The 25,275-nt window shown below is 40.9% G+C and overlaps 2 protein-coding genes across 3 annotated transcripts in view; both read right to left on the bottom strand.

Moving 5' to 3' along the window:
- celf3b (cugbp, Elav-like family member 3b) overlaps positions 1–9,415 on the bottom strand; it is a 34,978-nt gene extending 25,563 nt beyond the window's left edge. The window contains exons 1-4 of one of the 2 annotated variants that reach the window (XR_014771403.1): positions 8,780–9,415; positions 8,493–8,522; positions 7,721–7,935; positions 6,204–6,286 (exon numbers count right to left, since the gene is read on the bottom strand). Coding sequence is in view for 1 of the 2 variants with exons in the window: in XM_084726727.1 (XP_084582853.1) it covers positions 6,204–6,286; positions 7,721–7,865 (228 nt within the window). In the remaining variant the exon portion in view is untranslated. The remainder of the gene's footprint in view (positions 1–6,203; positions 6,287–7,720; positions 7,936–8,492; positions 8,523–8,779) is intronic. The other variant, XM_084726727.1, reaches the window with a different exon arrangement.
- Positions 9,416–14,755: 5,340 nt separating this feature from the next.
- adamtsl4 (ADAMTS-like 4) overlaps positions 14,756–25,275 on the bottom strand; it is a 53,633-nt gene continuing 43,113 nt past the window's right edge. Inside the window, exons 8-17 of the mRNA XM_084726726.1 lie at positions 24,919–25,103; positions 21,273–21,438; positions 20,476–20,745; positions 20,157–20,286; positions 19,502–19,706; positions 17,914–18,087; positions 17,647–17,826; positions 16,545–16,724; positions 16,274–16,421; positions 14,756–15,856 (exon numbers count right to left, since the gene is read on the bottom strand). Of these exons, the coding sequence (XP_084582852.1) occupies positions 15,726–15,856; positions 16,274–16,421; positions 16,545–16,724; positions 17,647–17,826; positions 17,914–18,087; positions 19,502–19,706; positions 20,157–20,286; positions 20,476–20,745; positions 21,273–21,438; positions 24,919–25,103 (1,769 nt within the window). The 3' untranslated portion in view covers positions 14,756–15,725. The remainder of the gene's footprint in view (positions 15,857–16,273; positions 16,422–16,544; positions 16,725–17,646; positions 17,827–17,913; positions 18,088–19,501; positions 19,707–20,156; positions 20,287–20,475; positions 20,746–21,272; positions 21,439–24,918; positions 25,104–25,275) is intronic.

The following is a 25,275-nucleotide window of genomic DNA, read 5'->3' as shown; positions in this document are numbered from 1 at the left end:
ATATACAAGCTAGGGATTAGGGTTAGGCTATCAGGGACTGGCTGAGTTGATCACCAGTTGGGTTTTTTAGGGGCAATATATTTTGGCGATTTTTGGTGGGTTCTTTTGGGCAATTTAGTGAGTTTAGAGAGAGTCACTCTTCAGCTACACACAGTGTACACCCACTGAGCCGAATGACAAGCAAGACAAAATCAGCCAGTAGACATCTAACATGGTTAATTATGGATTTAACTCAACTAAACCAGAGTTTGAGGTTGTTGGAACAGTGGAAAGACTAACCAAGACGGTTTTGGTGAGTTTAATTTTGTTTCTGTCTGTCAAGTTTAAGTCACAGACAAGTCAATTAAAGCTTGTCTTAGTTTGGTAAAAATGGAGAAACTTGGATTTAGAGTAGAGTTTAGTGTATGGTTGTATTTTTCTGTTTAACTGACATTTAGTGACTTTATTTCGTTTATTTTTTTTTTTTTTTGAAGTAGCAAAATCACAGCACACACACAACTCTCAGCTGAAATGGACACACACACACCTGAACAACTATATTGCTAATTCCTACATTGGACGTGAACAAAAATTATTTTAGAGTGGCTACAAGCATAATAAGTACCAATAAAATATAACAGATATAAATTAAGAAAAAAACATTCTGAATCCAAACTTTCACTTCACCCTCCCCCTGTCACCATTCTGTCAGATGCACTGTGCCAAATATCGGTGGTCCAAACACTCATGTGGGATGTCATGTCCTTCTAATGGTTGTCCTGGAGGGAAAGTTTTACAGCTCTGAGACAAGCCACCCTGAATTTGTTGACTAGAGGCTGAGCCCTGACCTCTGACCTCGGACACATGCTGTCAGCCTACTACCACCAGCCCTCTGCATTAACAAGACAATAGCCCAAGGTACAACATATATTATGTCTAATGTAAATCAATGTCAATAAAATACAGGGACACCACTGCTACTTAAAGACTGTTTATGGTAGGGCTCTATATTGGTCGGAATCTGGTGATACGATATGTATCGAGATACAGGGGTTACAATTCAGTATATTGCGGTCTATTGTAACGCTGTAAGGAAAGTGATATATTGCTATTTTCATCTAATGTTATTAGAAGTTTCATAGTATAAAGAAAAAATATTAAAAAGTTAAAAGTATAAACAGAACAGAACATAAAAGATATACAAAACAGCTATCTCATGGTCTGAGTTTAAACACAACGCAAAATGAACCACTGCCACAAATCTTTGCATGTATCACGATACAGTGTATCGCAAAATATAATATTATGATATTCAATATTCAATAATGTATCAATATTTTCTTACACCCCTAGTTGGTGGAGATTCTTGTGTGTATCACTTACAAATGAGATGACAACAAAAATAACATAGGAACAGATTTTTACCTCATAACATCTCTTTCTCATTATTCCCATTTGGTGCAGCCCCCTTCATGCACATGTGAATGAGAATTTGAATTTTCAAGTGCAAATAAATAATATGCGACAGCTAAAACACAAGCTCTTTCGTGCGGATGCATCCCAGAGGGAATCTCTACACCACATCTAATACACCAAAACATCTGTGTGCTACAATGGGACTTGCTAGTGGTTCCACTGTTAAATATCTGCCACTGTGACTAATATAACACAACTCTGCTCCTCTTCATCTCGCGCTCCCTCTGTGCTTCTCTTTCCTTCTATGTGTCCAAATTAAACACAAGGCGCAGGACACTCTGATAAGGCCATCTGTTCATCTCTCCCTCTCTCTCAATCCCTCTGTCCTTTTTCTCATTTTCTGACAGTCTACTGCCCCTGCTGAACCGGGGGGGGGCCATTTGAGTTATAGTTTTTCTGCATCTCTCTGTGTGTTTGTCTACTTCCTTTCATTCCTCTATTGGCTCGATGGAATTGTTAAATCAGCGTTAAATCCCATCAGTGAGTGACAGACAGAAGCAGCAAGAAGCACGCTGTAGCACTTGACTTGTCACCAAACCTTTAACTGTTTAGCAAAGGTGTAAGAGAAACACATCAGTATGAGTGTGTGATGCTACAGTTCTATTAAAGTTGTATGAGGTGCCTAACGTTCAATTAAGAGCGATCCCAAGATTCGAGACAACCATGCGCACACACACACTCACACACAGGGATGCACACCTCAGCCCCCGTTGCCCCACAGTGAGCCCAGGATCTGACTATGAAAATGAGTTTGTGAGAAACTAATCATGCAGCTTAACAAGTGGAGCCGGGGAAGAACGGGAGAGGGGGGAGGAGAGGGAGGAGACGGGGGTGTGAAACGGTCAAAAGGGTCAACTAATCAAGAGGAGGGGAAATGAGACGAAGGGTAGAGGAACTGCGAGGGGGAGAGCGGTGGAGGAGGGAGAGACAGAGAGGGACTGACGTTGAGAGGAGGACTTAGAAGAAGGGTTACCATAAATGACTGTGAAATGAGAATCCGAGGAGGCAGCGCGAGTGTGCGGTGAGGGAAAAAAATGAGTATAAGACAGCAGGGAAGGGAAAAGGGGGGATGAAAGAGGGATACCATGAAGAGATTTTAGAGAGGAAAAGGCGCAAGCGATGAAAGGGTTGGGGGGTAGTGAAGAGAACATTCTGTAATATTCTACTGGTGCAGAGAAACTGGGGGATGTGAGGGGAGGAGTTGAACAGTGGACAGAGAGGATTTGAGGGAAAAAAAGGGATAAAATTGAGTGAGGGAAAGCATGGAGGGCTGGGGGGATAAAGGGAGGAATAAGGGAGAGATGAAAAAGCAATTCTTAGGGAAAGAAAAGAATGGGACAATGGGAAAGATGTGTGAAAGAGAGGGAGAAGTCGTCTGAAGTCATTTCTAAATCCTGTCAAAGACGGCAGGGAGGGAGAGGAAGGAGGAGGAAGACACACAGGAGAGAGAAATGGTATAGACAGGTAGAGGAAAGTGATAGCAGAGAGATACAGGGAGGGGAAGAGTTGCACCATGTAGTGGCCTTCAAGCTAAAATATAACTACCAAAATATTGCTTTGGAATTTTGAATTTATCCTTAAAAAATTATATGAAACCAGGGCCATTAATGGGAATTAGCAAGAAACATTTGTAGAGTTGTAACAATTAGTCAATTAACTAATTAGTCAATAAAATTAATTGCAAACTATTGTGACGATTGATTGTCTTGGTCATTTATCAAGCAAAAAAGTCAAACATTTATGGATCTGATGCCTTTCTTTGTCACTTATGGGAATAAACTTTTTGACATTTTATAGACTAAACAATAAATTACTAATTGTGAAAATAATTGGCAGATTAATCGATAATAAAATGAATCATTAGTTGCAGCCCTAAACATTTGTGCGTGCTTTGAATGGGGCTACAACTAAGGATTATTTTCATTGTCGATAATTTTCTTGATTAATCGTTTAGTTTTTTGGTATTTAAAATGTCAGAAAATTGTGAAAAATGTTGATCAGTGCTTCCCAAAGCAAAGCATAATGTCTTCAAATGTCGTGTTTGGTCCTCAACCCAAATATATTCAGTTTACTATCAATAAGGACATCACTTGATAAGCTGAAATAAGAGATTTTTCTTTGAATGATTCAAAAAATTAATTGATTATGAAAATAGTTGGGGATTAATTTAAGAGTTGACAACTGATCAATTGATCCACTAATTGTTGTAGCTGTTTAAAGAAGAAATGTATTAGCAGAAAACCGTGTACATAGCTTCCTTATACTGTTATTCATCAACCAATTCACTGAACTCAGACAACATGCTGTAATGAGATCTTCATCAAACTGTTTTCCATATTCTTACAAGTATTTTGCTCTGAAGAGTTTTGGCTGAAACTGGAGAGAATAAGGGACGATATCTCATTCATATAGACCTCAAGTGGAGGCCAACAATCTCCAAATCGAGGAAAGCCACATGTGGAAACAGTACTGTTCCTCATTAACAGTCCAAGCTTATTGAAAACCCAGCACACGATAGCCACACCCTCGTTTCAGCACTAGTCCTTCCTCTGGAGAGTGGTGCTTCTGATTGTTGTGTGCTGGCTCTTTAGTAAATCTGTACCGCTAATGAGTATCCTCCCTACAAAGGTTTCCTCTGTGTGTCCAGAATATTCATCACAATTTATCTGCAACTCTCTGGTCCTGCAATGAGCCTGTTGTGGAGATCATTAACCAGAAATGAAAGAGAAAAACCCAGTGGAGATGTTAGAGCGAAAAGTCAAAGGACAAAGGGCAGCACAAGAGAGGAATGAGACAGAGCAGACAGTGGAGAGGTGATTTTCATAGAAAGGTCAAACTCTTTAGTAGGCCCTAATTGGATTAATGTCATTATTAACATGCTGTGTTTGTACGTGTGAGCGTGCACATACGAATGCGGAGGCCTTCCCCAGCAGCATGGAAAAGCATGCATGATTGCAGTATGTATGTATGCAGGGATTTGTGTTCATGTGAGTCAGAAAATTTCCCCTCCCCCAAAGCCTTTTCTTCATACTCTCCTCCAACCATTTTCTCACAGCGATCTTATTAACACCCCAGCTTGCAGAGAAAGTGCAGGAACTGAAACTCTGATCAGTAGCAGAGAGAACGAGATAGAGAAAGGTTTAGAGATGGTGAATGTACATTCAGCTTTCTGTTATAACACCTGCAAATCAGAGTTTACAACTGTAGATAAGGCTAGGAAAATGTCATCTCTATAAAATATCCTGTACTTCTGCAATACTCTTTCTTGGCTGCTACTTTGAGTGAGGGCCGCAACAACAGGGTTCAACATTAATGTTTTGGTTTTTTTTCACTTGTCTGGTCAAAGAAGTGGGTCAGAAATGTTCTTGGCCAAAGTCAATTTTTACTTGCTCCTGTTCAAATTCTTTTACTTATTAGAGGTTAACAAATAGCAGCAAAGGCTAAAGTTAATTGTGATGTTTAATCTTGGGCTGCAACGTCTATAAAATGTCTGAAAATAGTTAGAAATGTCCCTCCCAGTTTCTCAGAGTCCAATATGATGTCTTTAAATGTCTTGTTTTGTCAGTCCAAAACCCAGGGACATAGAAATCTTCATATTTCAGAGGTTGAAAACAGCATTTTCTGCAAATTTGGTATTAAAAAAAATATTCAAACAATTAATCAATTATCTAAACAATTTGATAGTTTAATTCTTTTTAACCACTTGCCCAGTCAGGCAATCTATTAGCCCAACATGGCATTTCACTTGGTCCAAGCCCTGAACTAACGATGAATTTGATTGTAAATTAATTGATTGACTATTTTCTTGATTAATCAGTTAGTTGTTTGGTCTATAAAATGTCAGAAAATGGTGCAAAATGTCAAAGTGTTTCCAAAAGCCCAAGATACATCCTTAAATGTCTTGTACATGTTACAGTCATAGAAAAGCAAATAAAAGAAACAATATTCACATTTAAGAAGCTGAAATCAGGGAATTTTGACATTATTTCTTGAAAAAATCACTCAAGCCAATTAATCATAATAGTCAGTGATTTATTTAGTAGATGACAGCTAATCTGTTATTCGATTAAGTGTTAAAATTATAGTTACGATTAAGCGTTGTAGTTCTACTTTGAGTAAAGTGTACAAAGGGGTGAAAATTTTCCTGAACAGATACCGTAAATATATACGTTTTTAACTGCAGTTGAAACCAGGTCAGAGAGGGAAAAAAAGGCAGAGAGGTACAGCCTACGAGACAGACACAGATCTCGCACAGTGGCCCATCCATAATGAACAGTGTCCTACCCCAGCCCAGCCGCAGCACACAATCCCTCACAAGAGAGACCAAGGGAGACTGGGACGAGACAAAGGGGAACGGCCACATTAATTACACACTCTCTAGGCGGGAGCTATCACCAGAGGGTAACACAGGGGGACCGACAGAGAGATGGAGAGACAGAGAGAGATAGAGAAATGGAGATGATAATGCTCACGGAGTAGCCTATGTGTCTCCGGTGAGAGGGAGTGTTTGTCCTTAGCAGCGAGACGCCTGCTGGCTGCTGAGTTATGTCACAGTGCTGCTAATGGGAGCTGAACCTCCAACAGCACAGACACACACTGATCTGTGTATGTGTGTATACAAGGTACATGGCAGAGTCTGCGTATGTACATGGGGGGAGGGGACACTTGTGATATGAATGTATGTGCAAGCCTGGGTGTATTGTTGCATAAGTGTGAAGTCTAGGGATGTGTTTGTGATGTGTACTTACCCCTGGTAGCGTTTTCTGCTCATGTAGAGCGCTCTGGGCTTTCAATGCAGACTCTCTCGCACAGTACGTCAGAAACGCACATCCTGTCAGACAGAGAGAGAAAGAGAAAGACAGAAGAAGAAGAAGGAAAAGGAATAAAGGTAGGAAAGGTCAGTGGGTAGCTCCAATATTTGTCATTCTCTATCTTTGTCTCTGTATCACCCAGCACAAAAACACACACAGTCATACACCATTTAAATCATTTAAATGTCTCCTTTTCTGATGCCTTCTCTGATCGCTGGTCACCTATTCTGAATTATCTGTGGCCTAACAGTGCGAGGGGATTAAAAAAATAAATATTCATGCACTGTAACTAAACTTGACAATATCATGATGATGCACTCTAGAGCAGAGGACACTCCACGGCACGGCACATTTCAGAACGGCACGGCACGAGTCAGCACACATGACAGCACCACAGACGTGTGCGCGGGGCTAACAAGGCCTTGCAGGCTGGGCACAGTCAGGTTTCCTGCCCTATACCAACCACTATGCATGCCTCACGATCACTCCAAATACACTTCCTCTTGTTTTCCTATGTGCTGTACCTGTGTCTGTGTGTGTGAGGGAGGGGTAGGTAGCAGAGCTGGCTGGCCAGAGAGCTGTTTACTACACCTGTCACCAGCACTAAGACAACAAGATTAGCAGCAGGTTAGCATCCCCGGCGACATCTCAGACAGACTAATGTAGATTCAGAGTAAAGAAGAGAAGATTTGACGATTAGGAGGGAAACATTCGCACAGAGTGTATATCTGAAGAACGTAATGCCATAAGATTAAAAAAAAAATACAGAACACAGAGAAATACATGAACAAACACAGAGAAGTACATGGCACACACACACACAGACACACATACATCTTATGGTCCATCTCATTGCTTTTAAGAGGGGCTTACTGTGGCCGTGGGGATTCTCAAAACAACAGATTCTTTCCCCTGTGTCACCCAGGCTTACAGGCCCATTACACTGATTGGAGCATACAGCCTAATCTGGTTCATAACACACAGAACCCCAGGTCAGTGTGTGTGTGTGTGTGTGTGTGTGTGTGTCGTGTGTGTGTGTGTGTGTTTGCTACAGTTTATTACTGATCTATTGTTAGAAGGGGCTATTATTTAACACGATTAGGAGGCTCTTAGCACTATATATCATATAGTATAAACCTTTTCATCATATCTTTATATAGTTTTCTCCTTAGAAACTTTTGGCACAAACATACTCATGCATAAGCATGTTTCTGATTCACAGTGTACGTGTAGTAGTAGTTTGTCTGCCTGTCTTCATGATCTCACGTTGCAGTGCTAACAGGAGCTGAAGACGAGAGCAGGTGTGACAGTTTCCATGGTGACATGTGACACTCAGCGCAGGAAAATCCACCCATCTATCTGCCTTACTGTCACACATCCGCCTATCTAGTATCTAGCAATCTGTCTGTCATTTTATCTATATGTTTAGGCTCTGTTATAATGGCGAGACCTACCTTTGTGCATGCCAGTGTATTTGTCCTTAATCACAGTTAGCTCATAGATCTTGCCAAACTGCTCGAAGATAGGCTTGAGGTCCTTCTCTTCCAGATTCCGGGGAATCTGCCCCACAAACAGCTTGATGGCGTCGGCCTCCTTCATCAGGACAGAGTGGAGAGGACGACTGAGTACTGTCGGGGCTGAGGGGCAAACAGATCAGAAGCAGGTATCCCTGGAGAGGAGAATTGACACTGACTGAGTCTTTAGGTCACAGCCAGGGAAATGGACAATAATACAACAATAGTCACAGTGATGATCCTAAAAATATTAATTTAGTGGCTTACGGGACATCTATACTTGCCTCACACTACACTTTATAGATTTCACAACTCTGTGGTATCACAATAATATTTATATAATATAGCCCCTCTGGGGCTTATGTTTATGTGACATTTATTACATTTATTAAGTGTGAGCATATTTCTAGTCGCAAGGTTGTAAAAATGAAAATAAAAAATACATTATCGTCAAAAAATTTTAGTAAAATGTCTTATTTGATTATGAGCTTAGGCTATAAAATGTGTGCCCCAATTATGTAAATAAATGTAAAGATTACTTATTTGTGTGATTATTTTGAGTATTTATTGCCCAGCCTGATGACAAAGGGCTCCACTAGCTTCTGGTAAAACAATTATGCAAATTTTAATTAGCCAATCAAAAAACCATAATGGGACTTTTTCTCCCCAATTAAATATAAATAAATCGAAAATATTTGTAAGGATGCATTACCTTTTGGTGGATAAACAGCGCTCAGGATCCCTACACATAAAACAGAGAAGAAACAGCGTGATTGGGGGTAAATCATTGAAATAGAGCGGGTTCTTTGTTTAGCCAGCTGTAGGTTACAGCATACACACGGATGTCATGGGGCTCCCTTGCTCTTTGTCCGATCCCCCCTCAATGTACACATACACATATACACACGCACTCGCACGCGCGCGCACACACACACACACACACACACGCACACCAGAACAAAACAACACTGGGAAATATACATACATCAAAGCTCTTACCGTTTTCAGATGTAGCTTATAGGCAGAGTGAAATTAAAGAGGGATGCTCTGTGTTGGGTCCCCGTTGTTGTCCTCACCGTCCCGTCCTCCTTCCTCACCCTCTCTGGATGCTCTCCGCTCTTTGTGCCTGCCGTGCTCTCCCTCTCCTCCTCCTCCTCCTCCTCCTGCTCCTCCTCGATGTACAGATACTAGAGGCTCGGCTGTGTTTCTACAAAGCTCCGTGTTCCCGGTCTGGAGGTCTGGAGGAGGAGAGTCCGAGCAGGTGAGAGTCCAAAAATCACGGCTTGTCACGGCTGGTCCCACTGAAATCCAACCAATCTCTCCCTCGACTCTCAAAATCCAGAGTGGAGCGAGCTAGTTAGTTAGCTAGCTTAGTTAGTTAGCTAGTTTTCACTTTCACGAAAGCCCACTCTTAATTCGTATTTAATTACAAAGTGATAACAGCTGCTTAAATTCGGATAATATCCAACAGTTTAAACTTGCACGGGCTCTTGTAACAGCCTTCTCAGTCTTGCCGTTGTTGTTCCAACCATTAAAGGAGGCTACTCTTACTTACTATTCTTGCTATTTTCTATGTTCTCGTAACGTCTCACCCGTCCAACGGCTGGATGGCTTTTCAAGTCCTTTGCCGGTATCTCCTCTTCTACTCTCTCCCTCTATTCTCTCCCTCCCCCTCCTCCTCGCACCAAAGCGGTTGCTCATGGCCATGACTAGAAGGGAACCCCAGACTCGCAAAAGATCTCGCGAGAGGGAACACTCAACCCAAACTATGATCTTTATCGAACTCTAACCCAGTGTTTTCTGGCCTTAAACCCATGACGATTTTAACCATAGTATTGACAGGTTATTAAAACATGACTGGATTAAACTAGGTTTACAATAAAGAAATAATTCTTTATAATCTCGCGAGAGTTTCACAAACCAACGTTACCTTCCAGACCCCATCGTTCCTAACTCGTGACGTAACTCCTAGGGATCGTTGATAACTGTGTTCGCCTCACTCACAGGAAAAAAATAATAATACTGTCTCCCCATTCACTCTAAGACTGCTACAGCTAGTGACTAACATGCGTACTATATTCATAATAACTGTTTTAATTTTTATAACTATTTTAAGTGTTTTTAACCTCGTTTTGCGGGTGAAACTTTGTCGACGATGCCTAGGCGACACGGTGCGCGGAGCCGCCTATTGTTCTAGCCGCGAGCCCCTGGCCTTGGTGCTGAAACGTTGCCTCTTGACGTGAAGCCGAAGCGCGCGGCCGATGACGTGCACGCAGTCACGACTACTACAGCTGTTCACGGCCCGAGCCCGAAATCACGTTCACACCCACTCAGAGTAAAATGTGTGACAGAGAGAAGGAGAGATAGCTCCGGGTTGGAGTTGGCCTACTTTACAGCCTGTACTTTGGAGAACCGGCCGACACTGGGCTATTTCACTGAGATGTGCAAAGACAGTCAGCATCCAATTTTACAATAAACAAACCATTTTTGACACATTTTTTTTCCTGTCCTTTAGGTGTGTGTTTTGCATTGAGTCACTGCACCAGAGAGATTGAGTGAAAGCAGAGAGTCATAGGGTTCATGGTAATTTACTCCAAAAGGTCACCATCTGCCTGCCTTGCCTCGTGCCCTCTGTGAGCCAGCACCCCCCGCCACATTCATTCACCATATACACCCCCCCACCCACACACACACACACATACATACACACACACACACGCACTTGCATGTAGGCCCATTTCCCCGCACTGGGGGCTTACTCACAAACCCATCACCGGTGGAGGATGCACGCAAAGCCCGCTGCGCCCTGAGGATGTGAACGGTGTGCAGGCAGGCAGCGGGCAGCACGCCACCGGAGCTGTTAAGCCTCCCTGCACGATGAAGAAGAAACTGCTATAAGGCACGCAAGTGCAAGAGAACAGGGGTGATGAGAAGGGTAAAGCTGAACTTTCTATTACTCAGCTTTCTTTTTCTTTTCTTTTCTTTTCTTTTTTTTTGAGCCAAAACAGAATAGTCATAAACCTTCAGGCTGAAGTTAGTGGTCCATCTTGTAGGTGTTTGAAAGCAGCAGCAAGTCAGTGTTTCATAAAAAAAAAACTTTAAAAGAATATAAAATAATTCAATATTGCAGGCATGGGCACGTCTAGTTGTCCAGTGCCCAGTCTTTTTTCCTTTGAGCCACCCTCAACTTGTAAGAGGTGCTGAGCCCTTCAGCCTGCCTGCACACACCAAAAGAATAAATGATTCATTTCAAAGCTTTATTGTCAAAAATTAACGCCAAATATGATCTTTTCCATTCTTAGGGCCCTTATCTTTAGTAAAGGCTTCTTTTCTAATGTAAGCGTAACATTTTTTATTTTAACAACCCGACAGAACAGGCTTAAACACAAATCCTTATCAAAAGAACAACAATGATTCATTATCACAGACTTTGAGAGGCAACAGAGATGTGGCCTACTATTTTGGAGTGATGACAAAAACTATCTTTTTAAATAGTTTTGTCAACAGACTTTCGTATAAAATAATAATAAAAATAATTAATAATAAAAATAATCGTGATTTTTTTTCAGCCCCCTAAAGGAAGCAAGGGCCCCAATCTAAGAAAAAAAGGGTCCAAAAGTCTTGTCCATGGATGGATGGATGGATTAGGAGACAACAAGCCCATGAGCATAGACATGATTCATTATCTGCATTTAACTCAGCCTATTAGGGGCAGTGCACGGGCCTCCAACTGCATGGGCCTATTACATTTAAGCAAAATTATAGTTTTGAAAAGTTGCTTACCCCTTCTAAGCCATTTACACAAAATGCTGCCTTCATATCAGACACTGCTTCATGAAGAACTTTGTTTCGAGAGTTTCATGTCATTCGGGTCCTGTACTTTTAATTGTATTGTATTTTCATGTGACTCATTTAGTTGATTTTATGGTGCTACTTGGATTAGCCACTCTTGAAAAACAGATAATAAACATGATGTGTTGTTAAAAGGGACGGCGTTACAAGCTGTAGCTTCAGCCTACACTGTTTTTTGGACTGCAGAAACTTTATGTTAAGTTACTTTATCGTGATGTTCTCCACTGCCACTTTTTGTAAGAGGCATGTACTCATGTATATGCATTTGTAGATTAATATGAACTAATTTTTACTTGTAAACCATAATAAATTCTGTTTGAAATAAAATAATACAGTAAATAATTCAAATATCTTTGGGATGATGAGTCAAGCTTGTAAGCAAAACCTCAATCATTCAACAATTAGATTAAAAACAACAACAACAAGGCAAACAGCTATTTCACAAGGTAGACTTGGCACCAAAGAGAGGAAATATACCCTGTACACTTAATATCTGAGGAGAAGCAGGCCTGTTCACTCATGTATGAGACCCAACAGCGCCACCATTTGGAGGAAACGTGCTACAGCAGCCTCATTCACAGGAGAAAAGCAAACACGACACACAGCTTAACTCCTCTGTTGTTTCAAGTTTATTTAAAATGAAGCTTTGAGATAATAATTTTTCCACACTGTTTTTATGTTTTTGCATGATAAAAAAAAAGTCTGTGTATCAGTAATAACAATCTCATAAACTCTGGTGGTAACAAAGAAAATTTGCTACAGCTTCTCAAAACAGAAAATAAATTACATGTTCTTTAGATAATAGATAAATTACTATCCTTTTTTTGTTTTTATATAAAAAGTAATTTTTTTACTATGAGGGATTAGAGACAAGAATGACACATTCAAGCCACAACTGCACAACACACACACACACACACATTCACACAAACGTACACACACAGACATGCACGCAAACATCCAGAATTCATGAGTACAACACAGTCACTGATTCTCTTGTCAAAATACAACAGTTATATGACAGTTAGATGTGAATAAATGCAGTCTACAACAACAGTTTTGATAACTCTACTCAGATATAAAACATAAGCGCCTACCATGTTCAAAGAAATTATAGACATTAAAACATATCTGACAAATATACAGACGCCTCACCTCTGAGTGGGCGGCGTGTTTGTGTGTGTATTTCTTCTTGGGGGGTGTGGGAAGAGAAAAAGAGCAAACTTGTAAGAACAGTTAAAAGATAAGGAGAGAAAAAAGCATAAAGAGTACTTACACACATATACAGAGGTCGCCACCTCAGAATGTAAATTATTTACTTTCAGGTCAAAGCAGAATGATATTATTTGATCATGAGCTAAATTATTGAAAGACTGTTGTAAGGAAGCAGCTCTCTCAGTCTACATGAGGTTTCCTAATTCTGGTTTCACCTACTCTCACAGGACAGACTCATCATCCTCTCACAAGAAGGTGATGACGGATGCAAATAAAATATATATTGAGATGAGGTAAGAAAACAAGGAGGACACGGACTTGTTCTTTAATACCTCGGCACAGTCGTCATGGTGACGTGATCACTAAAACGCTGAATTAGGTCAGCGAGGAATGAATCATTTCACAGCTTCAAACCTGTGCGTCACCACTAAGTTCATGGTTAAAGGTGATATTCTGTGTTTTCTTACTGTCAAGAAATCAGATGAAAAGAACAATTAACAATTAAAAACACACAAATGAACCACACTGTTGCACTGGGTGACGTGTTCCTTCATTAAGAAGAACACGGTGGGGCTCACACTGTGTTCTCTGTTTTATCTGTTGATCAATATTTTGAAGAATCTTTTTGATGCAGACACCAAATCCCTGTTACTAATTCTTTTATTTCTGGCTTGAAAGCGTATCGTGCTGCGATGGTCTGCTCTGCAGGTCCCCACGGTGAACATGTGGATATCAGACCTTCCCACTCTGGAGAAACTCACTTGTGATTTTAATCATAAATCGGACAGATTCTGGAGACTTTGGAAACTTTTGTACTGTCCTGCACAATTCTGACACGTTTGTCCCTAGAAGGGAATTGTTGATTGTTTCGTCTGTTTGTGCTATTTATTTAGCTTTTTTTTTTTTTAATTATTAATCAAGTGAACAATTTTTAAACATTTACATCAGGAACAAATTGCACCAAACAGAGCAGCCAGAAAACTTATTCAGTGTTCTTTCTGTGCTAATGTGTGTGTGATGCATAAACAATTAGCTTTTGTTCATGCAATGTGCCACACTTCTTTTGTGAAAAACTAGTATATACTAGGGCTATATCTAATGATTATTTTCATTATCGATTAATCTGATGGTTTTCATGAATAACTGATTAATTGTTTAATCTATAAAATGTAAAAAATAGTGAAAAAAGCTAATCACAAGTGGCACCTTCACATTGCTTTTTGATTCTTTATAAATGACAAAGAAAAGCAGCAAATCCTGACATTTAAGAAGCTGGAATCAGCAAATGTTTGACATTTCTGCTTGAAAAATGACTGACAGATCGACTAATCAATTAATCATTTAATCTTTGCGGCTCTAGTATATGCTGATTTTTGTCATGGGTATATGACATTTCAAGTGAGTACTGGTCACCTGGTAGGAACAAATCCGCAAACAAAATGTACCAGTGAGAACTGTTCTGTATAGATGTTCTTCTGCCTGGAACATGCTTCCACCAATATCAGACAGATCAAAAACGTTTTCTTTCAGAAAGTCACTTAAACAAAAATGAATTACTTTCACGTTGATGTCATGTTGTTACTGTTTGTTTTTAGGGCAATTTCAATTATTTTTGGATAGTTCTATTTGGCTCATATTGCATTTTTGTGTCTTACTGATATTGTGTGATTTTAAATTGTCATCTTTTTTTTTTTTATAGTTGTTGTTTTTGTGTGGACCCCAGGAAGACTAGCACCCACTTGGTGGTGGAAGTTAATGGAGATCAAAATAAAGAATAAAGACTTGCGGCTGAGTGCTGGAGACATGGTTAGGATGTCATAAAGTATCGACAGACTGACTTTTCATGTGATTCGTTGACGAGAAGGAAAGTATAGAATAACACCATAATTTCTTTTTCTACTCTCTTTTTCTCTCTTTCTTTCTTTTTTTTTTTTTTTTTTTTACAAATTGTGTTTGTTATTTAGTGAGCAGCACTGTCTTAAGTTTAGTAAAAACATCACTGTATGCATGAGTCTTCACACCTTAGCTGCGGATTTTAACTCCGTCAGCTCTCTTTAAAAAGATCTACACGTATATGTAATGGACATGAAAGGGCTGAAGGACCGTACAGACTCTGTGCTGCTTGTCTAATGTCCTTCTAGAAATATTTGGTCACTTACTGCCATGCTCACCCCACACCTTTGGTTCATCTGTCCAAATACTGAACTGCACAATAAGAGGACACTATTTTTGGCAAATAGAAAAAAAGACATACGATATGTTAATGAAATCCTTCTAGCTTAGTCTGGGGGGTATCTGCATCCGCAGCGTACAGAAACACAGTCGATCTATTCCAGTAGATCTTAAGCACACACAGAACTACAGTATACACAGTTTATCTAGCACACATGGTAATTATTTGTTCAGCACATTTCTCTTCATAATTAGTGGTATGTGTGTCTGATTACATCTGTTTTAAGATCCTGTAGATTAGAGAGGATCTTTAAAAAAGGCTAAATTCACTGCTGAAACACAGCTGTGTCCTCAGTGAGCACCTTCAGTTACAATCTCTCAGCCACAGAAAAGAGTTGAAATCATCGCAAATGCATCACTCAGCCCCGTGTGACACATCGTGAAGCTGTTAAAGCTAATGCACAGAGTAAACAGACGCACGTTCGGTGGAATATGTGGTTCTAACAGACAATATAAAATACAGATAACTGGAAACAAGAACCGGCTGCTTTCACAGTGTTTTACCTGAAGAATCAGGAGAAAATAGCTAAATGTTTTCTGACGGTCTACTCTGGGCTGTCCATTTCATTTCTACAGACTTCTCTCAACCCCTTTGACCTAATCCTCGACTTCTTCTTGCACACCTGGGCTGTCCATGATTGGCTGGTCAGTGCCTCTTGGCCCGCTGAGCACTCTGGGTACACGAGGCGCAGCAAGCGCTCTTGTAGTAGGCGTAGACGCACAACCGGGCCTGAACCACTGTTACGCAGTTGTGACGTCTGTCCCGGCAATTTTCATCTGCGGACAGAGACGGAGGAAGAGCAGAGAGGTTAGTAAGTAAAGTAAAGTAAAGTAAAGTAAGGTAATGTAAATCCCAAAGGAAGTTCTTGTGTCAGATTGCTCCAAAAATTACAGCAACATAATAATAATAACAACAAAAGAGTGTTAAATATAAAGTGAAAGACAAACTTTAAAGTGTATAAGGAGTAAATGCAAATAATCAGTGTCAAACAGAGTAACAACAGAAGTGAGATAAATTAAGTAAAAAAGTAAGCTAGAATAGAAAAGGTAGCATTGGCACTGACATGTAATATTGCACCAGATAATGAACATAAACATTGCACATGATATTAAACACAATATTGTACATGATAATAATAGTGAAAAGTGATATTGCGCATGATAATGAAAGTATACATCGTCACACACTCTAACCTGCGACCTGTGGACTGCAGGGTATTGTGTTACAGATTTGCTCCTGGTCAGGTTTGGTGCTCAGATCACACTCCTGGCTGTGCTTTTTGTCCTGTGTCAGACACCGTACCTCCCTCATCTGTAGGCCTTTTCCACAAGAGCGTGAGCACTAGGAACAAAAGGGCAGAGAGAGTGTCAATATTATAAATTAAAGTTGTCCTGACCTGTTTGTTCTGTCACATGATTTCTCATTTCATTCTCAGACCCCGCTCCCTTTCCCCTCGTCTCTCACCGCGCTCCATTCAGTTGTGAACCACTGCGGCTGACACTCTCCCATCTCACACTCCTGGACAGCTGCAGGCTTGTCCAGATGTGCACACTCAGTGGCTGGTACGACAGCAAAATCATTTCCCGTCTTCTGGACACAAATAATGTCTCGCCGCTGAGTTCCATTCCCACATGGGACATTACACTGGAAGAAGAACAAAAATCTTGTCACCAGGACAAACTACTTAATCTACAGCTTGGATTGACTCAACTCGACTGGAAATGTTTATTTTTGGTTTTCCATTGGCAAAACCTGGTACCTGGCAGAGTTATTATAGTTTTGTCATTTTTATTATGTTTTTTTATTTAGTCAATCAATTTCTCAGTTAGTTTATGGTGTTGGTTTGTAGTTTAGTTTTTATTTCTTAAAAATGTTTAGTTTTCGTTTCATTTTTAGTTTTAGCAATTTTCTTATTATAATATCGGGGTGACTGTCAGGGGCACATCCCAGTCTCAGTAAAATTGATAAAGCTAAAACTAAACATCATTTCAGTTATTTTTCTATTTTTTTTACATTTCTAGTCTAGATTTTATTTTTTTATTTCCAGTGTTTTTTAATACCTAGTTTTTCTCGATCTAAACTTTCATCAGGCGTCAATGTAAAGGCTAAAAGAGAAACAACACTGTTGTAACACAGGGGTATTAGGTGTAAGAACACATATAGACACATCTGTATTATACTGTATTGTATTTGTACCTCTATTGAATTGTTTTCTTACTCTCCTTTTTTGTCTTTTTTCTCATTTTTCTCTTCTTCTCTCTATTTAATCTTTGAAAAAGCCTCCTGTGGACAGGTGTTGTAAATTAGCATTTGCTACGAACACTAAATACAGTGCATCTGGTGCCTGCACATAATTTAACTTTACAGTAACAGGCTTGTCCAGATGCTATTGTTATGTTCATGTAAAAAAAGAGACACATACAAAAAACTGAAAAAACAAAAGAGGTCAAAATACATTTCCATTTCAAAAATAACTACACAACATCAAACATGCAGACTTTCTATTCTTCAGATGTACTTTTCCTCCATTCGCGTTTCATTCAGTCTTCATCCTGTAGTTTCCTACCTGTGTCCAGGGGCTGCTGTACCACATGGTTGTTGGCACACAGGGACCACTGTTGCAGGCCTTCATTTCTGCTGGTTTGTCTCCAACACAGTCCCCTCCTCCTCCACCCTCCCTGACCCCTCCTCGAGTCAGACACACCACCTCCCTCTTCTGCACTCCGGGGCCACACTGTGCCGAACACTGAGAGGACAAAGTGGAAGATCATGCTGAGGATTGCTGTTAAGTGCTGTGAATGTTTCTTCCTTCTCCTCCGTGTGTGTCACTCACCGTGTTGGACCAGTTAGTGAAGTACCAGTTGGTTACGCACGGCCCCATGTTGCACTCCTCACTTCCATGTGGACGAGCTCTGGAGTTGCACTCCTTGTCGTTGACGATGCTGCCCTGATCGCTGACACAGCGCACACTCCTCGTCCTCCTGCCGACTCCACAGTCCACTGAGCACTGTGTCAAACAGAGAGGAGGAAAACAACAATGAGTATACACACATGAAGGTAAAGGCATCATACTAACTAACATAAAAGTTTGATGATTAATTATCAATCACTTAATGCAGGGTCATATGAGGCACTTATCCACTGTTAATTTATTACCTACAGAAGCTAAGCAATGTACTGCTGTGGAAAGGGTCAGAAACAAAAAGGTATTTTAGCCACTTAATAAGGTTCACCTAAAGAATCAGTTTGAATACTTTCAGTCAGAATGCCTTTTCGATCAAAATATCACTCCTCCAAACCCACCAAACTCCTTAGGTGAAATCAGTCAGTTTTACCTCAGAGTTCCTGATCTACCACTGCCCTGATCTTTTAGTTTGTTTGTGTTATTTTGTGACTTTGGTTTATCAGAATTATTCTTTTAAAACACCAAAGTCACACAATAACACACAAGCTAACAGATCAAGGCAGCGGTAGACCAGCAACTCACATGTTCTGAGAGGTAAAATTATTGATTTTTGCCTGTGGAGTTTGGTTGGTTTGTAGAGACCGATATTTGAGTTATATCAAGGCAGTTTCCTGTAAGATAAGGCTGTCTGACAGCAAAGTAACCAGTAAAAGTATTCTAGATATAACATACATTTAAACCATACATTGTTTTTTAAGGTGGACCTCTTTTAAGTGGCTAAAAAAACATTTGTTGCTGACGTTTGTCGCTTCCATGCTGGTACTCCTCTCTGCCTCTCCAAACTGAGAGTGTGCCAACTGGCATCTACTATAGGTAATCAAATAATCTGAAATATTTCTTTAATCCTAGCTATTATTTAAAAGTGAAATTAGCTTTGCAGCAGTAAAACAGAAATGTAAAATAAGTACATAAATGCAAAAGAGATGAATAACAGAGTTATTAAAGTTACAGTTTAAAAATCAGTAAAATTATGAATGAAATCATGTGTAAGATCATCTATCAAGACTATAAACAGCTTTTGGTTGGTTTGAACCTCCTCTTATGATTAATGACTTTTATTATTTTTTTTATTTACCCAAAATGTGTAACTGATTAAATGAAAATTTTAAATTAACCATGATCTTAAAAAATGATTTGTTGCAACACAACCCATGGCACAGTGTCTGCAGTGGACTGTGACTTGAAAAGAACTTTAATAGCTGCATGCTAACCAAAAAGAGGAAATTTTAGAATTTATGATAGAGCCACTGTGCCATAATTTGAAAGTATCTTGCCAAAATTTAAAAGAACTCTATGCACACAAACACTCTTATTTTAACCCAGCTCCACCCAAATGTCTCTCTTTCAGCCTGTGTGATGTTCGTTTCTGTGACACATCACTTGGCCTCTTTTCATCATGAACACAGTCCCATTAACAGATGCATTTCCTAGTGTCATACTGGCGCTGTTGACCTACCGAGCTCCAGTCGGAGCTGACCTCCCAGTGGGAGCAGAGGCTGAGCTGACACGCCTGTGTGGACTCTGGTGGGGTGAGGCTGGCACAGCGCTGTGGGTGGACCATGGTGGAACGGTTCCCAAAGCTCTGCCTGCACTGGAGCTGCCTCTGCTGCACCCCGGGGCCACAGGACACACTGCACTCCGACCATGAGCTGGCCTCCCAGCTGAGGGACACAGCGAGAGACAGACAGAGAGGGACATGCTGAAAATAACAGATAATCACAAGCCCTGGTTTTCATTTCATTTTCATTAATTTCTTTATTCTCTGGGACAATCCACACTGATCAATTTCACTTTAAATGTGCCAATGTTAGGAGGAGGCTATGTTTTAACTGTTCAGCCTAAATTTAAATTGGTCATTAAAACAACAAATAAAGACAACACATGAGATTAGAGGCGGTAAAGGCAAATCATGAGCAGCTAAACAGGATAAAAAGCTTAGAGGAGTAAGGCAGCATCATATTTCGTGTCAGCAATAAAAAATGTTCTAGTTTTTATTGGAAAATCTGTGTTTTTTTCCACTTCTTGGAGAGCTAAAGTTTCAGAACTGAATATAAATTTATATAATGTCCATATGAAGTATGTATCTTCAGGTTAATTGTGTGTTTTCTCACAATGGTGGGCAGGGATGTGTGTTACAAGGCTCGTCCTCGGGGACAGGTTTAGCTGCAGAGTCACATTTCCTGTCTGGGACTTCCTCGCCTGTGTGACGGTCTATACACAGAACCACTCTGTGTTGAAAACCTGCAGACAGGGAGACGCAGAGAGACAGATGGATGCACAGAAAGAGAAAGGCATTGGCTAAATGTTGTTGTACTTGCACCTACCAACCAGAGGAGGGAGGTATCACATTATCCAATGTAAGTAAGCATTATTTTGTTTAACTGTGAATATAAATAAAATGAAGATCTACAGAGCTCATTAGGATCTGACCTTTGCCACAGGAAGCAGAACACTCCGTGAGTCCGCCTCTCCTCCATACAAACGGCGGCTGAGTGTCCAGCGGGAGGTCAGTGCGAGGGGGGATCCGAGCATTCCTGTTGGGCGCAGAGCCTCGAGGACGTGACCTCTCAGGTGTCCAACGGTCAGACGAGGGAGGAGAAAAGACAGAGGAAGAGGAGGAGGAGGAGGAAGAGGGGAAAGAAGGGACTGAAACTGGAGGAGGAGCTGGAGGAGGGTCTTCTACTGACACAGTGAGAGGACCTGAGAAGGACATGAAGACAAATTAGAGAGGACAGGAAAGATGGGAAAGAATGGCAAAGATTGGGAAACAGCCACAAGGAGGAGGAACGAGGAATATAGAGGGAGGAAAAAGGCGGATGTTGAAATATTGAGAATAGGAGGAAGGCGGTGAGTCAGAGGCTAATGATGTCATGATGAGGTCAGGGTCTCATGACAGCGAACATGTGGAGCAGATAGCCTCCCATCTAGGTCATACACAAACACACAAACACACTTGTACAATAATCCCTCCCACTTGGCCCACAACCACACCCATCCTGATCCATAAACACGTCAATCACTCTCCAAGGACGCGGCCTGAAGAAGTGTTTCCCTGACTAATTTGGAAAAAATGAATGTTGAGATTTTGATTTAGAGTTCAATTCTGACACAAGATTCAGTTATGTGCTGTTCATGTTGAGAACACAGTGTCTCTGTGCTACTGTGTGAAATAGGCAGAAAACAAACAGAGGAAGGGAAATGAGAGCGTTGAAGTGTGATGGACGTACTGCGAAGGGGTGCCCTCACTGGCTCTCGCTCCCTCAGCCTCTCTCTGGGTGCCTCCCTGGGTGTCTCCCTCTCTCTTTCCACCAGCCTCTCCCTCTCCACCTCCTTCTTCTCCACAGGGACATAAAACTCATAGTCGATGCCCGGGTTCTCCCTGTGGAAAATGATCTGGAGAGCAAACCAGGTCAGAGAAGAGACAGAGAGAACAAGTGGTGAAAAGTAGCCAGTGACACACATGAAACACTCTGAAACTTTGCAGATCACCATAAAAAAATGTACATCTCCTTCTTCACTGGGAAGTTTGAGGTCAGGATGAGCTACAAAACACCAACTGCTCTAGGAATGAGTCCTAAAACCCAGAAATGAGTTGGCATATTAGCACTTCCAGCTCCCTCATCTTGAAGTCAAAGGTTTTTCTTGAATGGATTGTTGGTTAGATGCCTGAAGTAAGGTCTGTAGTTAAGACAAGCTTAAGGGATTTTCACATTTTGTTCTATGACATAAAATATGTCAGTAAATACCCCACTTATGAAGCTTTTGTACATCTTAAAAAAGTTGCTAACAAGTGGCTAAATGAGACTACGGAGGTTGTCCTTGACTACCCTTGGTATAGTTCAATTATAGGCCAACATTAACTTTTTACCTCTGGTGTTTGCATTTATGCTTGATTTTGCTGAACAAAACACAAGTGTAGAACAGCTGCATTATTTAAATAATTACAATTATGAAAGGAACTCATCCCTCCTCCCACTCAGCCCACCCCGGCCCACCCAACTATTCCCACTTGTCCTGCTATGTCCAAGTGTGGCATGTCCATTAAAGTGTCCAACCAAGGATTGCAGAAAGAATACATACAACAAAGTGCAACAACCAAGGATCAGTACAAGGTTTCCCTTGTAGAGAAAAACTAGAATGATTGTCACAATGAAGAAATATATAACATTGATATTCTAGTCATCCTTATTTAATGGTACTTGTAACCTCTCACAGTATTTTAAAAAAAAAGAGGGTCCAAATCTTCCTAAAGTTTTACAAGGAGCCTTTAAGAGTGTATCTAATTTGTTCAAGTTTCAAAAAATGCATATAATCCCTAATCCATCTTGTGAAGTTAGGAGGTGTTTGAGAGAACAATGAGAAGTTTTCAGGGGTAAATACAAATAAGGCACTTATAGGAGTCGGAGTGATGTCTTTTTGAACCAAAAGATACTGGCTCAAACTGTATTACGTTTCGGGCAGGACCATAGCGTGACCATATGTGTATATATGATGTATATAGTCTGCTGGATGACCTTTACAGTGAGGTCATTAAGGGTCTACATTAGGGGAAATTTTCACTGGTCTTGCGTAAGTCTAATGTGCTCTCCAAACAATTCTGAGTAGCATCAAGTTGTGCCTAATGAACAGGGAAGTATGTGTGTACTAAGTCAAGCGCTGTCTCCCATTGATCATCGGTCATTTCATTCTCCCAAAGTCTCAAAACATCTTACTGTGACTGAGAGACGATATCACAAATACTGTTACATAGAGTGGAAAAATCAACTGAAGCAGCATGGGGACAATGAGAGAATGCGATCAATTCATGTTATTTGCCGGAAAGTCTGGAAAGAAAGCAATATTGAGGGGGGATGAAATGTCTAATAAGTGGACTGCAGGCATACTCTATTTGCACCTAAACCACACACTGACCAGGCACATCTTTTTCAATCCAGAGCAATGCTAAATTCTGGGCTGGCCTAGAAGATTACATCATCCCAGTAGCACTCTATGGTCTTGGAAGGAAATCGGTGTCATGCTCAAGGATGCCTCAGCAGGGTGTATGCTTGTCACCATGTGTCCCACCTCTTACTATGAAAGCCTGCTGCCCATCTCATCAGACTTAACATAGTCAAGGTCGTCTAAACTTAAGCAACTGCAGTCCCATGGCAACAACATTTTGATCTGCTATTTTTTGCCTGAGAAGGCAACGTAATGAACTCAATCTGTTGATGCAATATTTTGGTCAAGAGAAGGGAGGGCCATTTTTTTTTTTTTTTTGAGCACATGAGAAATTGATCAGGCTGCTGTGGGCCAGGCACAAATGATATAAGTTGCTAACAATGGCTTTATAGTGCACTTCTACTTCTACTTCTACTTGTCATGTGATGCATTGTGGGCTAATTGTTGGAAATGTCCAAAACTTGGTGTTTTACTTGTATACCATGCATGTGGCATACAAGTTGCAATGATAGTGGCAGCAAAAGTAGAGGAAGAACGACATAAATAACATGGATGTACAGCAGTGAGTGAATTAAGTTACAGTTTAATATAAATGTCTGATAATGATTTAATGGTAAGCAAAATGCTATTGACCGTCTTTGCTAGATTTTTCATTTTTGGTATTTCCACGATGGCCTTGCAGAACACACAAAACGTTTCAGTGGGCCACATCTGGTCCCTGGGCCGCATTTTGCCCAAGTCTGGTCCAGAGTGACATACCTCGATAACTATTGGAGGGATTGATATAAAACTGATGCATGTTTGTTTATGGTCCCCAGAGGATGACTGCTAATCACTCTGGTGATCCAAACTTAATCACCTCAGCTCATGACAATGTACGGATTAAAGCGATTAACATAAGCCTCTGTAAAACCATGACGTGTTGGTTTTACACTTCAGTTTTGGTGTGGCAGGCAGATTTTGTTACTTTTGGACAGAGTCAGACTAGCTGTTTCCCCTGTTTCCAATCTTTATTGCTAAGCAAATGCCAACCACAAACCACAATGCCAAGTCCGGTCTGGAGTTCCTGTCATCTCCCTACAGTCTCTCTGCAATAAAAACTGCCTTGCATTGAGCGTTTGGCTTTATCTGACCTCTCTCCTTCACTATACTGATGTAATACTAAGATAAAGGTAAGTAGCTGAATACAGCCTGGAACTGGAGTACTGGGTAAACAATGGGTGTAGCTCTGGGTGTAACGTGTGCTGTACAAGCATGAGCGCTGGTCATCATATGCTGACCCAGACAAGCTGAGGTGTCCTGAAATACCAAGTGTACAACCGATAAAACACTTCTGATCTTGTCTTTTAAATATATTTTTTCTGTGGCACCACCCACAGGTCAAACTTTGTAGGCGAGATGTTACAGATAGCTGACTCTTTGTATTTCTTTTCCAGCGTGTAATGAGCATTACATCCCCACAGTGCTCCTGGTGAGGTTATAGACTTTAAGTCTTTTTATGTCTTATTTCAAAATCCCATTAAGCCTTAAAATTGGAGTTGATTCCAGAGGAGATCGAACTCTGGCTCTTTATGGATGCTTGCTATTTTTACCTCCTCCTGCCCTGTAGCTGCTGGATGCAAAGCTGCACATGACTCCTGTTCTTTAATAAGATCTTAGCCTGAGGTTAGAGTTGTTATTATTAAGCCCCGCATAGTCTGATGTGGCTCAGGCTAAGCTGTCATATAGCCGCCATAATGCTGAAATAATGCTGCCTATCTGCAGGATCTTGACACAGAGCAGGAGAGCATCGCCTCAGGCTTACGACAATGTTATATACGTTATGCGTCTATGTGTGTGTTTGCGATTCTTATCATTAACTTAATTTTGCCATGCCTGGGTTCATGTTTGCTTACGGTTAAAATAAATGCCTTCCTGTGGTCCAGTACTTACATACAGCTGGAGCTGTGTGGTCGTGGGTCCTGGAGCCCTGAGGGATTCGCCTTTCTCCTCCTCCCCTTCTGCCTGTGCTCTCGGTCGGGTGTAAATAAAGGTGGTCCCTCCTGCCTGGTACTCCCCTGGAGGGTCCACAGCCCAGCGCCCGTTCACCACTGAAGCCCCGGTGCCGCTCCTCATGGCTGAAGAAACAGGGGGTGGCGGTGGAAAGTCAGAAGGGCAGACAGGAGGAATGGAGCAACATTTGAGTCAAGTTTTCTTTTCTTATTTTGACCCTGTTTAGTCTACATAGTGATGGTGAATACTGAGGAAACCCCCATGAGCTCAAGCACACTCTCAGACAGACAAACACAG

Source organism: Lutjanus erythropterus, chromosome 9 (assembly GCF_056507025.1).
Source record: "Lutjanus erythropterus isolate fLutEry1 chromosome 9, fLutEry1.hap2, whole genome shotgun sequence".
In the NCBI taxonomy this organism is placed as follows: Eukaryota; Metazoa; Chordata; class Actinopteri; order Lutjaniformes; family Lutjanidae; genus Lutjanus; species Lutjanus erythropterus.
The sequence above is the reverse complement of the archived record's forward strand: the minus strand, read 5'-3'. Positions and strand labels throughout refer to the sequence as shown.